At 40.7% G+C, this 15,653-nt stretch overlaps 1 protein-coding gene across 1 annotated transcript; it reads left to right on the forward strand.

Moving 5' to 3' along the window:
* The first annotated feature begins 10,931 nt into the window (after nt 1-10,931).
* LOC105203571 (uncharacterized protein K02A2.6-like) lies at nt 10,932-13,509 on the forward strand. The gene is made up of 3 exons (XM_039457572.1): nt 10,932-11,195; nt 12,396-13,095; nt 13,235-13,509. The coding sequence occupies exons 1-3, from the start codon at nt 10,932-10,934 to the stop codon at nt 13,507-13,509; spliced, it is 1,239 nt and encodes a 412-aa protein (XP_039313506.1).
* The last annotated feature ends 2,144 nt before the right edge of the window (nt 13,510-15,653 follow it).

Below are 15,653 nucleotides of genomic sequence, written 5' to 3' on the forward strand. Positions count from 1 at the left end.
TTCTTGTTCGTAAAAGATCCCGTCTATGACCTCCCCCGTTAAATCGCTTAATTCGTACACACGAGGTTTTCGCCATTCAAGAACATGATGAATTCAAAATATCTCCTCAGTCCAGTTCGCCTCGTATCCTTTCTCGAAGGTGCCTTTCGTTCTACTGACGCGGACGAGATCGCCAGCATGGTATTTAGCATTTTTAATTTTGTTAACGTCTTTCCACCGTCGAGTTATATTTTCACGCGCGATACGAGCATTTTCTCTCGTTACAACCGCTGGTTGCATTTTGGTGACCGAATGACGAGTGTGATTGTACGCACGCACAATATCCTGCAAAACATCGATATATCGACGCATATTTTTATGCGTAAAATACCGCCATATTCGTTCCTTTAACGTTCTGTTAAAGCGTTCGACGACGGCTGCTTTGATGTCGGGATTGCGCGTCTAAAACAAATATCGTTTTCTTCCAAAAACTTTTGCGTCGCACGCCCGACAAATTCTTTACCCTTGTCAGTTTGCAAGTATATAGGTATTCGTCCTTTGCTTCTCGCGAGTACACGTTGAAAAGCTTTTGTTACGCATACGCTCGTTTTGTCACGTAATAGTTCCACCCAAACGAATTTACTGAGTACATCGATAATCACGAGAATATAAGAATATCCGTCATTATAACTTTTAAGATTTCGCAGCTCAATCAAATCGCCCTCCCACACATCATTGATATTCGTTACGTTGTAATACAGTCGAGGAAACTTTCGGCGCAGTGGACAGTGCAGCGAGTACGCATCTTGCGATTCCAGCCAGCGAGCGATATTGTTACGTGTGAAATTCGGCTTAGCGGCACGTGTCAGATTTTCCACTGCTGAGAAGCCGGCGTAATGCGCGGGATCGTAGTATAATTTTTCAAGTTCCGACATTATCGATTATTTCTTCAGTGTATTCCAATCTAGCAAACGCCTTTTTCGCGCAGGAAGCAAATCCACGTTTTTCATAAAAGTTGTAGATGGATAGGCTTTACGAAAGTAAGGGAACAGATACAATGCGTAATCAGGGGCTCTTTCTTCTTCTTCTCGTTCCTGCTTTTTGCGTTTTTCCGATTGACGTTTTGTCGATCTCGTTGAATGTTTTCGTTGCAATCGGCATGGAACTTGACGAAGGCCGGTGTTTCACATTAATCGGGGAAGAAAAAGCAAGGATGCCATTTAACAGTCGCTTATTCCCTACCAGTGTCGAACGCGTGTTTAAGCTGCGTAGTAATCGAGCAAACTGAATTCTTCCTACTGGTGGTTTTACGGTTTTTCTTTCTCGCGTCATGTCGTTCATCAGCTCGCTGATATTCGAATCTTTTACAATGTTGTCATCTATAGTCACGACTCCATTCTCGTTCCAATTAATTCTGTTAGGCACCGCTTTATCGAGCAAATGTTTCATCAGTAAGCGAGCTTGAGCGCGATACGATTTCGGGATAGTTTCTACTATTTTTCCGGCACTTTTCAGCAATTGAAGGCTATGTTCTCTTCTTATCACGGTATCGTCGATATCGGATAAATGAGAAAGATTAGCAGAAAGGACCCCGCCCGGTTCTTATGGAAAATGGGGTCCCGGTCATCTGTCGTCCGGCGTCAATTTTGGATATTAAAGCCGCTGTAACTCCAAAACTATTCATTATTTGGCCTGATGACCATTGAGACTTTTAATCAGTGAGTCAAAATCTACATCATATCAAAAGTTGGGCCAATTTGACCGGGACCCCATTTTCCGTAAGAACCAGGCGGGGTCCTTTGCGATTTTCGGGGGATATCGTGAGAAACGAGCGTCAATTCGCCGTCGCTATTGTTGCTGATCTCCTCCGGGAGTCGTGTTTCGTTGTCGACAATTTCGGTTACGTTGGTTGCATTTTGTTTTCGCGCTTCTCGGATATAGTAAAGATACCGCCAAAGTACCTCTCTGTACATTTTCCATCTCTCATCCTCGTTACGTGGGTAAGGTGAATTAAGAATACGACTCATTTCCGCATCGAGTCGTGTCAGAAGGGTACCAGGAGTTTGTACGGAATTATTATTATTATCGTTTTCACCGTTCTCCGTCGTGATATTTTCCTTCGGCTCTACAGCAATCGATTTATTCTGTTGTTGCTGCTGTTGCTGCATTCTCTCAAGATTTTCTGTAGAAATTAAAACCATCTTTTTTGCCCTTTCCATTGCGATTTATTCTTATGATTCCGTGCCTCCGATGATTCGTGTTAATAAGGCCGACAATATGGGTCCTATGATATAGGGTAAAAATTCGCCTCGTGGTTCCAAAAGTTGTCTTTTATCCTTCCAATTTTCGTGTTTTGTCGCAATACGTCGCAGTGTCGATTTGTATTGGCTCAGTCGATCTTTTTCACGTCGTTTGAGCGGGACGTTGCCTTTAAGTGTATTAAAAACACACTCGCAAATACAATAAATAAATTTATCGTCCGCGATTCGAAGAAAGATCATTCGCTGCTTATTGTTCAGATGACACAGCGCCTCGAGAAGACAAGCGTTTCTCTTTCCGATTGAACGTCTGGCGATTTTCGTCACGCTGTCCGAACTCATGTTGTCCTCCTTCGTCGCGAGAGAGAACAGCGCGACTGGTCTCCACGAGCAGCGTTACGCGATTTTTATGCAATGGAAAACGATCTACGCGGTACGTAAACGTAATGTCTAGTATCATCGGGAAAGACACACGTACGAAATCGATATTCGTCCGGAGTCGATTGCTTCAGATCGAGCAATAAGTATCCGTGAGGTCTCGAAGTAGCGTCGTAATAAGCCTCTTCTAGAAATTTTGGATCATCGGGATAGACTTGTCGCGCTAAATGACGAATTTGAGCGCGATCGCGAGGATTTTTGAAAACCACGATGTAATTCGCGTTGTCCGCGTCCCTGATGGAAAAGATTCTGCGAGATAAGAATGACACTGAGATTCTTATGATGACTGCCTTTGGTAAAAAGATCCACGATCGCGTCGCTCGACGACGATTCTCTCATAAGGTCATCGATTATCACGAGTAAGCGGGGTAAGCGGATCGTTCGAATAATCTTCCGGACGAGGTAATCCCTCGCGAAATTTGATTATATTTTTCTTCGTCATTGTTGTCGTCGCCACTTTAACGTCGTATCCCCGTGTTGACTCTCCTGCCTGGCTTACACTCACGTCGTATTTTAATTGTCGATAAGCTTCTTGCCACTCCGCGTAATAAAATAAAACTCTCTCGAAACTCACGTCGGACATGCTCGATAGATATTTGATAAAAGACTTTACAAAGATCGTTTTCCCACACCCGGTGGGACCGCATATAAACGATGTCCAGGGATGTTTCCAACGCACATCCATTTTGAGAAATGATTGATTCGATTCCGCTGCGCTGCTTCAAAAACAAAAAAGAAAAAATGGCGGTCGATGCTAATAATACTAATCGTCGACAATATCGATATTAATAATTCGCGGAGTTAAATTTTCGAAGGCAGAGATAAGCGCATCAACGTGGCGGCGGCGGCGGCGTTCGCGCGCTCGTGTACCCTCCGCCGGTACGTTAGCCAACCGCGGCCAACAACGAGCTAATCCGTGCCGCGGCGTGGAGTGCATACAGGCTTATCCCACTCACTTAACGCTTAGGTCGGCATCGTTTTAATGAGCTGATAGACGATGCCGCTGAGGAGGGGAAAAATAATTCACGAAAAAGAAACAAGGGAAAAAGTACACGGGAAACAAAACAGGATTCGGATTGGAAATGTATAATAAAATTTTTTATGAAAAAATAATTCCGTTTTTTTTTATTTTAGCACGTTTTTGTCCTAATTTTATATTGTAAAAATATTTACATTTTATATTTTACAATGCTAAAACTAATGAATGACTTATGATTAATACGCTTTTATAGAATTTTTACAATGATACTTATGCGCTGCAGACGGAAATATTGACTCGAAACTTAAATTTAAGCGAGAACAAAGCTCGAGTAAGAAAAGATGATTATTCAACAAAACCGTATGGAAGCGAATAACGATTATTAATAAATCTGCGCTTTACCAATACCGCCGAACATGTTTTTCTCTCTTGTTACAATTCGTGAAAAACATTGCGACGAATTGCATTAAAGCGCAGATTTATCACGGGTTCCCTTCCATGGTCTTCTTCATCTTCTCCTTCCTCTTGCCTTTCTCTTTCTAATATTAAATTTCTTATACTATGAAAATTTACAAATCTAGAATTATTACAATTTAAAGTTATTCCTTTCACTTTACAAGTTTCACGAGTGATTCCATCCGCTGTACGAACCACATACGCATAAAATTTTGGGCCTCCCGACACAAACGACTCGATGTAGCTACCGTAGCTTTCGAGTTCGTCCGTCATGTCGCCTAGAAAATTCCCAGTACGTGGTTCGTACTCGTTTGGATCACCACTACTCAAATATATAACAGAATCGGTATCGCAATATAATCGTCTATTTAACTTTTCTAAATAATCATACAATTTTAACCTAGCTTGTGCCGTCGTGTATGTCGCGATCACGACGTTGGTAATCGGAGAAGCTACGATTGCCTCTTCTCGCAGTCGCCACGAGACATACAATACCTCGTCGTTGACTGGTAATATGTCAGTTATTTCGTGCTCAGGGCTAGTGAGCAAAGTTGCGAAACGCTGAGGCGATTTTACGATCTCGGTACTAGGAAGATTCGATCGTTGGCCGAATTTTCCACAGAAGGAATTTAAACAGAGCTTCGCGACCAAGCGCAAGCCAGGATTACGAGAGATGTTGTTTCTATCGAGTGTAATACCTTCAATTTCCTCATATTCACGAAGGCATCGTGCTTTACTCTTGTCATCTACACATTCGCTCGGCCATCCACTAGCTTCCTGCTTTAATTGCAAAAAGGAATTTATATATCCGGTGAACAATCCACCCTGCCATGTATCGCGATCGTAGCGAGCAACTTTGTATTGTAAATTTCATTTACTTGCCTCACAAGACAACCTTTCTCGATGGCTTTACGTAATTCGCATGATACCTAAGTACCCTCGAATTCACGTTTGTCAGGATGTTCGTGAGTGCACGCAGACTGCGAGAACATTTCGCAGCAACTCCGGCCCAACGCAAACAGCAATTTTCCGCGCACACGATATGGGAGTACCGGGTGAAAGAGATTGTACGGTGGGAGTACTCGACAACGTACGAGACCTTCGACCGGGTCGAAATTATACCCTGGTCCGTCGCCGATTAACGACGAGCATTCCGCTCCGATATAGATTACAGGGTGGCCGATCGGAAAAACGCCCGTCTTTAATACGTAAGGGTACAGAGAACACACGTCCACGTAACGTATTTTCTCCGCGTACCCCGCTACTTCGAGTTACGATATTTTCCATGCGGCCACCAAAAAACGCGGATCGCGGATCGAGAGGCGCAGATTTTAGTATAGGGTGATGTTCGAGAAAATTACGCATCTCGTTATTTGCCCTCATTTCTCGGTCAAAAGCGCACTCCCATTTTTCAATCACCTGATATCCTTGCCGGCAAAGACGCCATGTCGTTGCGATAGTTCGTTCGTAACGCGTTTCTATCGTATCGTCGCGGTTAGTAGTTGAAAGCTTTTTGTCACGATTCACTTGGAAGCAAATAAGGCATTCGTGCTAGAAGCACCCGTGAAATTGGAGAACGAAACGCTGAGTTTCAGTCCCTAATTTTGTCTCGCAATATCCGTCTACGTGGCTACCGCCGATTAAACGCTCGCGACCTCGCCCGGCATGGTTTATGGGATGTCCGAGCTCACGCTCCTTCCACACTAACCATTGTAAAGCTTTGCGCGATTGTTTATCGGCGTTTCTGTATCCGTCCGACGGGATGATTCCTATTTCCCCCTCACGAAGAAAGTTTTTTCGAAAAACTTTCATACACGTGGAAGCGATAGTCGTGCATTCTTCGAAAGGACACACACCGCCGCGCTCTAAAAATATTTTTTGGAAAGCTACACAAGCACGTCGTAAAATATCTATGTCATTTCAACAATAACGTACGATCTCGCGCTGGAAGTCGAAGATGACATTTTTATTTGTCATTTCCGTATGCCATGCAAGAAATCGCTCGCGCTCATCAGGTTTCATTTGATCGGGAGAATAAAATCGAGCCTCGGGTAATGGACCGACATACGATTGATTCTCCATAGTTAAATAAATGCGGAAAAATGCCTTTATCTGCCGTATTCCTTAGCCCGAAAGCTTTAGATAGATCAGATAATCGCATCGGCATATAATTAACGCTGTCGATGAATTTTGTATGACCGATCGTCATCACGATAATCTTCGTCCCGTTCAGAATTATCCGTGGCTTTTCCGTTATTAACGATTTTTCGACTAGATATTTTAAAATAAATTGTGCGTCGAACGCCTTTGCGTACAAATAATACTTTTAAAATGTTTTGTCAGTCGTGTCACGAACTCTATAAACTGCTTTACCGAGTCGATATTAAATACAAATTCGCGCGTTCCGCACCAGCGACATCGCACCGTCATGTCGTCTATCGCCATGTAAGCAGCGCAAATTTGCTGTGCTACGCAGAGAATCGGAACGTGTAACTTTACGTTCTCAGTTCTTTTGTACGTCTCGTCCTGCCGCGTTTCAAAATCGTAAAACACGAATGCGACAGCTCCCTTGACTTCATTGACGTTTTCACCCTCGAGGTCATTAGCGTTTCTTTGTGCCTCTTCACGTATCGCCGCAGCACTCGTACCCTCTCCAGGGTCTTCAGCTTCGACTCTGCGTCGAAGAGGTTGCATAAAACACAAATGATTCACGGGTTGCTGAGAATGACATATCCTACAATAGGCGCTATTACATTCGTGTCGCGAGCTTGATTTTATAAATCGTCCACAATTGTTACAAATTTTAACCGAATAGCAAACAGTTGATTTTCCTTCATAAGATTTTTCGGTACGATGATGCTCGAAACATGAATTTCCGAAGAACGTACGATTACACGTATCGCTCCTGATTTTCTCCGCGTCGTGATATTCACACGAGAGTATAGCGTAGCAGCGTCGGCATCTTTTAGAGCAACGATGCCCTCTGATGGGACGATAACCAACGTTACACGCTACGCAATATCCACCTTGTGAACCCGCAGCGGCTTTTAAATTTAAAATAGTATTATAATGGCGTCTACCCTCATAATACATAATATTTAAGCAATGAATCGGTTCGCGTCCTAGTCAGGCGAGTATCGTACGCCCGTCGTAGATTAGGTTCCCCCCGCGTCCGAAATCTTTAAAACCGTAAACCATTATTGCCAGATTTTCAGCGGCAAGATACTGTTGGAATTACTGGATTTCGTAAATCCCACATCCCTCCTCCGGTATCACGATACCGGCATTCATCGTCAATTTTAACGCTAAATTGCGTTGTAGCGAGGAACGTCGGAATCTTACGGCTTCCCACATTTCGTGACGCGGCCCCGTCCGAAGATTTCCACGTTCGCAGTGGATTCGCGCGGCTACAAGTGAACGAGGAAAGCATAAATTATCGTCATTTACTATTTCCAATATCGATCGTTTGACGACATCCTCACGCGTCAATGGATTCGATACCCTTCCACGTCCCACCGGTACTGCGACATTGAAAACCCTGTTGTTAAAAGTTTCCATGACTTCAATTCCGCCGTTGCTTTGCGCTACCGAACTTACGAGTTCCCATATGTCCTTGTAAGTCAAGTCGCGCGCCGGACGAAACGACAATCCCGCCGATCCGAGCGTCAAACTTTCGGAATTGAAAGATAGTCCTACGTAATCCGTCGGTTCACTTGAGCTTATCGCGTACGCATGAATTTCGCGGAACGCGTTTTCTAGCCAGCGCACGGTATCGGCACCCTGTGGCACTGGACGTATCGCGAAACTCGCCTCTCTCCCGAGTATAGCAAAATTCCTAAATCTACGCGCGTTTTCCGTCTGCAGCTCTGTATAATTAAATCTATCACCAGCCCGATGTTGTTGCTGCTGCAACTGCTGCTGCTGCTGCGATTGTGGGTCTTGCTCCTGTTGCTGAGAATGTTGCGACTGTAGTTGTTGCGACCGATGTAATCGGTTGCTGCTGTTGAGGCCTTTGGTCGGCTACATTCTCCGCAGCATTGTGGAGAAATTCTTCCCTACTAGCGTTTCCTCCAATTACAGCTTCAGCAAGTCCAGCGCCAGTTTGAACTGAAAGATAAAATATTTTTATTAATCATTGCTGTCTTATATTCTGTTTTATTTTTTTTTCTTTTTTACTAATACACGAAAACGCCAACAAAAGATATAATGTACTAACTAACTCACCAAGTTACCCCACGATATTTCCCCGCCTAGTGATATTAATTATGCCCTCCATGGTAAGGTATTGGTATAATGTATATCATCTAAAATTATTTTGTTTTATATTACTTCGAAATAAAATAATTTAATAATAATATCAATAATAGTTACCATCATACTCTGGCGAAGCAACTCTGATTTCTCTTTCCTCGGCGTCATTTTCTATTTCCGTCCCCTCTTCATTATCCTCCACTTCAGCGCCTTCATCCGATTCCTCTTTATCTCCTTCTTCCTCATCTTCCATCGCTTCCTGCTCTTCTTCTTCTTCTATTTCATTTTCCTCTTCCTCTTGATCTTCTCCCTCCTCTTCCTTATCTTCGTCTGTATCCTCCTCCTCATCTTCTCTTAATGCTTCTTCTTCGGTTTCCTCCTCTTCTTCCTCCTGCGTCGCTCTTTCCTCTCTTTCTTCTTCGTCCTCCATCTCGTTTGGTTGCACTAAAAATAATATTTTTTTTGTTATTAATTATGCTAAATAACTATATGTTAGTTTCCCCAACTCTATTTTTTAAAACTTACCTGGAGTAAAGCCTGGAGTATAGCCTCATCGGCTGAGGATGGAACTCTGTCAAAATTACCTCGAGTATCGTCGTCATCATCTAAATATATAATAACAATTGTTATTATTATTACTATTATTACAATAACTTTATAATACGATATTTTTAAATTTACCTGATGATTCATCGACGGGGATGTATTAAAGTGATAGTGCCTCCGCAACTAAGTCCGTGATTTCAATTCGCGGTTTTCCTAGAAAATTTTCTATATGTAATATTTGATAAAACTTTGAATATTTAATTTTCTCCACGAGACGACGTGTGTCTCATGCTTACTGTACGTAGAGTTACTTACGGGCTGCTACGGCACCTTGAAGCTCCTCTTCTGCGCGTCGTCGTCTCGCCCCGTAGTTTCGCTCAAGAGGCGCCGCACGACGAGGCGGTAGCGGCTCAACCCTGGTTACGTGTCTTACAACTGTAAAAATAAATATAATTAAATAATATCTAAAAACACTTACATTAATATGCTCAATTTTAAATTTACATCAAATTTACTTACCTTCTCCTTGACGCAAGAAGTCAGCTATATGACCCCCCGCATCATTTTCGAAAAACGCTTTGTTCTGTCGTCGCGTTTCAACGTGACGTCGAATTATATTTTCCAACGTCACGTTGCCATTACAGTGTCCCAGCCTGTGCATAACGCACCACAATGTGCTGAAGCACTCCTTAGCGAACTTGTCGAACAATGCGTAGTTCGACGCGTCATTGTCACGCGCTACCTTCTTAAAATAGTGACCCTTCACTATTTTATTATTAAAATTACACGCGACGATAAAAAATTTAACAATATCGTCGCGCAACATTTTCACTATTTAAACTTCACTATTTTCACTTTTTCACTCGTAATAAAAATTGCACTTGCAACAACGTTTGTCGTAGTACAACGAAAAACTCTCGACTTATAACTGGAGAGTACGAAAGCCGAACTAACGCTAAGTTTTCGTGAAACTTAACATTTATACGTTGCATCTTCCAAATATTTCAAAAGCGAGGAAAAAGAAAATGGATTTATCTCGACAACTCCGCCTTCTTTCGACTCTGATTTCTCTTGTTAGTCCTATCTAGTGTTCTTTTTTGTTGCTAGACAAAACCTCGTTTCGTAGATTAATCTTATAGTAGATAATGTTCCCTATTCTTCGAATAGAAAAATACTCTCGTCAAAAGTTGACATTTGAAAAATCAGGCTAAAGTCAAACCTTAAATTCTTCTATCAAAAACATATTTTGACATTCTTTCCTGTCGATAAAACGAAAGGCTCAATAAAAGTTTAATCTTTGACTCCCCATACTAGAAAAATCACGCTCTCCGCAAAGGATGATATTTTTGATATCGGAAGTGAAGGAAGTCATTTATCTGGAAAAAGTCAGGAAGTGCAAGTTATCACATGTCCGAACAACTTATCGTATGTGCGCACGCTCACGTCATTGTCGTGTTAGACATATCCTCGTGATATTTTAAATCATATCGCTGTAAGATTATTTCTGTTAGAAAATTTAGAAAAATTTAAAAATGTTTTTAATTTCTTAGGTGCGCGCGCAGACTCTTGTCTATATTGTTGCAACGTTGCAAACAGAGTCGACGTGGTCAACGATACCCCGTACTGAAAATCATTCAAGTCTCCTCGTTCGAAGTGTTAACTTCGTTAGAGAGTAACCTTGTGTTTTTATTACTGTTAGTCCTGTTACTTTTCATCAGTTTCGCCGTTCGATAGAACAAAGTAAGAAGAAGAAGAAGATGGCTAACCAGCAAGCTAGTAATAACTCTGCAAAGCGAGCAGGGATTCCCGACATCAGCGAGATGCATAACGACGAGAGGAGAAGCAAACGCTTTCCCATGTTACTGACAACAACGTATGGACTCAACAATTCACATACGAAAAGGATACTCGTGGGACTGCAAACTACTAAAAAGGAAATCTTTGAGCCTGTAGTGAAATTAAGCGGGATCAACGCTGACGGAGTATATTTTGATGCGGAATCGTGACTGCAATTTCAAGAAAACATGGGACTTATGAGCAACTACTTGAACGCGAATAACAAATTCAAACCGGAACCTGTAGTAATAAAAAATTTCTCAGTCATCTTTACCTCATTCTACGGGTCAAAGTCGCTATTGCTGACGTACAAGGAGAAAGAAAAGTCAGATTCTGCGGAAAATACCAACGAGGAGGGCGAAGATTCAGCACCACCGATGAAGAAACGGAAACTATGCCGTAGCAATCGTGATGCAGAAAACTACCTTCCTGGGCCTGGAGAACGTAATGAAGTGCGTGGATGCTTATTTAGAACATTTAAAAACTTTAAGCAATATCGTCAACGAGTGCGCTCACTATTTAATCAAAGAAATAGAATTGAAACTTCCGAAAAGTTACGTAGATCGCGATATTATAAAACTAACGTTAAAAGGAAACTATAGTGAAATCGAACGAGATGTACGTACTCAAATTAAAAATATAACTTTTCTTGATATGTACTTTAATATAATATTTTTAGAAATAACTTTACTGCGCTTCGACGAAATCGTCCATATAAGTCTGTCAAATCACGGGTCATAATTTGTACAATTTCATGATATAAATGCACTCTTTTGTAGCGTCTTATCTTAATATTTAATCATGCATTTTTTAAAAGTATAAATCTTCGTATGATTAATGTAAGAATAATAATAAATAGTTTGTAAGATTAATGTAACAATAATAATAGTTTTCACAAATTTTTTCTTTATAATAAAAAAAAATGCGTGATGAAATCATCTGTATGCTACTTCATTCAATCATGTAACTTAAAAATGTAAGAATATACTCGTAGATGTATGAAAAAAAAGTTGAATGTTTCAATAAATACTCTTTTGTAACTTTTAAAACTGAATTATTTTTTCACACGACCTGCCTAATGCCAAGACTCTATCGCCTGTACGTAGCAACCATTCCTTTGAAAGCATATGTATATCGTAAAAGGCGTTTCCGGTCTTTCTATCATCATTTCCAGATAAGGCCTTTCGACTTCTCAGCCTCTTTTACCCGTTCTCCACTTTGCTGCTAAATTTTTCCCAAAATACCTGTTTTTCAACCAATCCGCTCCTGGGGCAGCCGTGGGGGAAACCAATAAGCACACTCTAATTTCTCGCGGAGCCATCCCCTTTACTTCCTAATAAAAACGCTCCTGATATCGTCAGGTCTTCCCCGCCTCCCCCGGTCCTGATATTGTCAGGTCCTCCCCGCTCCGCTCCAAATTTCGTCAGGCCCGCCCTTCACTTGGCCCTTTTACTGCTAGCGCGTTCCCCAACCCCCACCACTTCACTGATAAGACTAGCGCCAGTTTTCCCCCCTTCCCCCCTGTGACGTCATTTGTTTTGACGCCCCATGGCTAACCATATACTACTGTCGAATTCAGTTGCCAACAAAGTGCAATCTTACGAGACGGTAGAGTTTTAGTGCCGCGAAAAGTACAAAAGAATGTTTTGTAGGAGTTGCATGAAGAACATTTTGGTATTGTTAAAATGAAAACAATGGCGAGAAGATATTGTTGGTGGCCGGGCATCGACAACGATTTAGAAAATTTAGCTAAGAATTGCGAAAATTTTAACTTAGTGCAAAACGATCTGCCGAGAACACAAGCGCTTACGTGGAGGCCAGCTGAGCGGGCGTTCCAAAGAGTCCATATGGATTACGCAGGGCCCTTCATGGGACATTACTTCTTCGTGTTGGTGAATACGTTTTCAAAGTGGCCGAAAGTACTCATTACAAAGAACATAACGAGTAGTACAACAATTAAATGTTGCAGGCAAATTTTTTCAACGTTTGGCATATCCGAGGTGGTGGTGTCAGACACCGGCCGACATTTTGTATCAAGCGAATTTGGAAATTTTCTCAAATGTAATGGCGTTGTACATAAAACTACGGCACCATTTCATCCGGCGACAAACGGACAGGCGGAGAGATTCGTTCAAACTTTCAAACAAATGTTAAGAAAAAAATTCCAGAACTTATCAGCAAGTACGGAAGATTTACAAGTAGCGTTGCATCAAATCTTACTACATTACAGAAACCTGCCCCATGTGTCGTTAAGTGAACCGCCAGCGGAGAGAATGCTAGGGCGTAAATTGCGTACACGATTGGATTTATTGCTACCAACGCAGAGTAACAGCGAAGATAGTAGGACTAATTGTAAGTCATACAAAAAGCTTCGTGAAGTACATATCGGTGAGCGAGTAGAATGTCGGAACTACTACGATAAACAAAAATGGGTTTTTGGTCGCGTACAACAAAAACTAGGATAGGCATATTACATAATTCGTTATAATAGATAATGGCAAATGTTGGAAGAAACACATTAATCAAATTCAAAGAATAAGCAATATTCCGATAAGGAATGCAAACAACACGAATGAGGATATGTTCGACTACAGACCACCAAATGTAAGCTCAAATCCAGTAAATAATGCTAGAAACACAAGCGAAAACAAAAATACGGAAATTGTAAGAGAAACCTCAGAGCGACCAAATGTGGACAATACACCACGCAGATCAGTGCAAAGAAAGAAGGTTCCAACACGTTACGGGGAACCAACCTCATGGTAGAAAATATTCATGTACATTTTCTTTTTTTTTTCAGAAGAGGAAAAAGTGTTACGTGCTTACATATCACTTCGAATTCGGCGCGTAAACACAGTGTGATAGGACACGCGAGCGAATTAGGATGGCGCTGGGAATAACAAGTGGGAGATATACACGCGTACTGCGGATCGCCGGGCTCTCTTCCGTTTGGCACATCACAGCTATCGGACGTGTAGTTAGGAATAAACGAGCATTAGGTATCGGCCTACACGAGGCCTTTACATCCGAACCTAACTCTTTACGGGGATACAACATAATGTCTCTGAGATCATTTTTTTTTTAAATATTATAATTGCAATATTTCTGCAACCATCTTGGTTAAAACTTTACATTTGAAATATTTCTGAGAGATTTCTGAAATGTCTCAACTAATAAATGCACGGGCATATCACATATTTTTGCAAAATAGAGCTGTTTAGCGCTGCAATGCACGTGATCGATATTTATATAATATACATATAACCTCATAAACGTTGAACAGATATATTTTAATATACTCGTATGGTGAGGCTGCCTTAAGTGAGAGAAGTTGCCGTGAGTGGTTTCACAAGTTTAAGAACGGTGAATTTGACGTCAAAGACAAAGAACGTAGCGGAAGGCCGAAAGTGTACGAAGACGCGGAATTGGAAACATTAGATTGGAAATATTAGATGAAGATTCGTGCCAAACGCAAGAAGCACTTGCGCTTACATTAGGAGTGACTCAACCAGCAATTTCACATCGCTTAAAATCATTGGGAATGATTCAAAAACAAGCAAACTGGGTTCCATATGAACTGAAGCCGAGAAACGTTGAACGTCGATTTTTCACATGTGAAATGCTGCTTGCCAGGCATAAACGAAAGAGTTTTTTGCATTGTATAGTCATTGGTGATGAAAAATGGATCCATTACGATAACCCAAAGAAGAAGAAATCATGGGGACCACCTGGCCATGCTTCAACATCGACAGCCAAGCCGAACATTCATGGAAAAAAGCTCATGTTGTGTATTTGGTGGGATCAGTTTGGTGTCATGTATTATGAGTTGCTCAAACCGAATGAAACCATTACTGGGGCTCTTTACCGAACACAATTGATAAGATTGAGCCGAGTACTCAAGGAAAAACGTGCACACTACTACTCCAGACACGACAAAGTTATTCTTCTGCATGATAATGCTCGTCCACATGTTGCGGCGCCGGTCAAAACCTACCTGGAAACACTCAATTGGGAAGTTTTATCCCACCCGCCGTATTCACCAGACATTGCTCCTTCTGATTACTACCTGTTTCGATCGATGGCGCATGGCCTGTCTGAGCAACACTTCACATCATATGAAGATACAAAAAATTGAGTCGATTTGTGGATAGCTAAAAAAAGAAACCATTTTTAAAAATATGAAACTCATTGAGACTTTTCAACATATTATGTTTATACACTTGAATATATAACTCGAACTCAAATTTTTACTTTTTTAGTCTTGAACTCAAGTCTTTGAGTTCAAGATTAGAATTAATGTTATATTTCATGTACTAAAATAAAAAAATAAAATCTTTGTAATATAATATATCTCTGTACGAAGATACTTTATCTTTTTAAATTAACTAAAACTTAAATAACCCCCCAAAAAAAAGGAAACATATTTTCTTCTCTACATATCACAAATTATGAGATCACATTTTGTATAAGAAAAAAACCACTTTTAAACATATAAAACTCATTTTCAACATGTTATATTTATATACTTAAATATATAACTTTAACTCAATCTTTATAATGTATCTTTATAATGTAAAAACAAAAAATATAGATATTTAACTGCTTCATTAAATATAAAAATTAATCAGAATCTAAAGAATTATGTTTCCTTTTGTTAGATTTTTTGCGTGCTTTTAACTGAATAAAATTCTTAAAAATATTTACAAACTCATCACATTGTTCTAATGTTTTCTTTCTAAATTCATTTTGCTCTATCAATAAAGTTTAAAATTTTTCAAAACGCTCGTTTTCTAATTTTATTTCTTGTGCATGTAACTCTTTTAAAATTATACTTATATCTTCTTTCTTGAGTCTTACTGATTTTTTAATGTTATCAAAAATACTTGTAATTTTTATGCCATTATCTTTAG

Source organism: Solenopsis invicta, chromosome 14, assembly GCF_016802725.1.
Source record: "Solenopsis invicta isolate M01_SB chromosome 14, UNIL_Sinv_3.0, whole genome shotgun sequence".
NCBI lineage: Eukaryota > Metazoa > Arthropoda > Insecta > Hymenoptera > Formicidae > Solenopsis > Solenopsis invicta.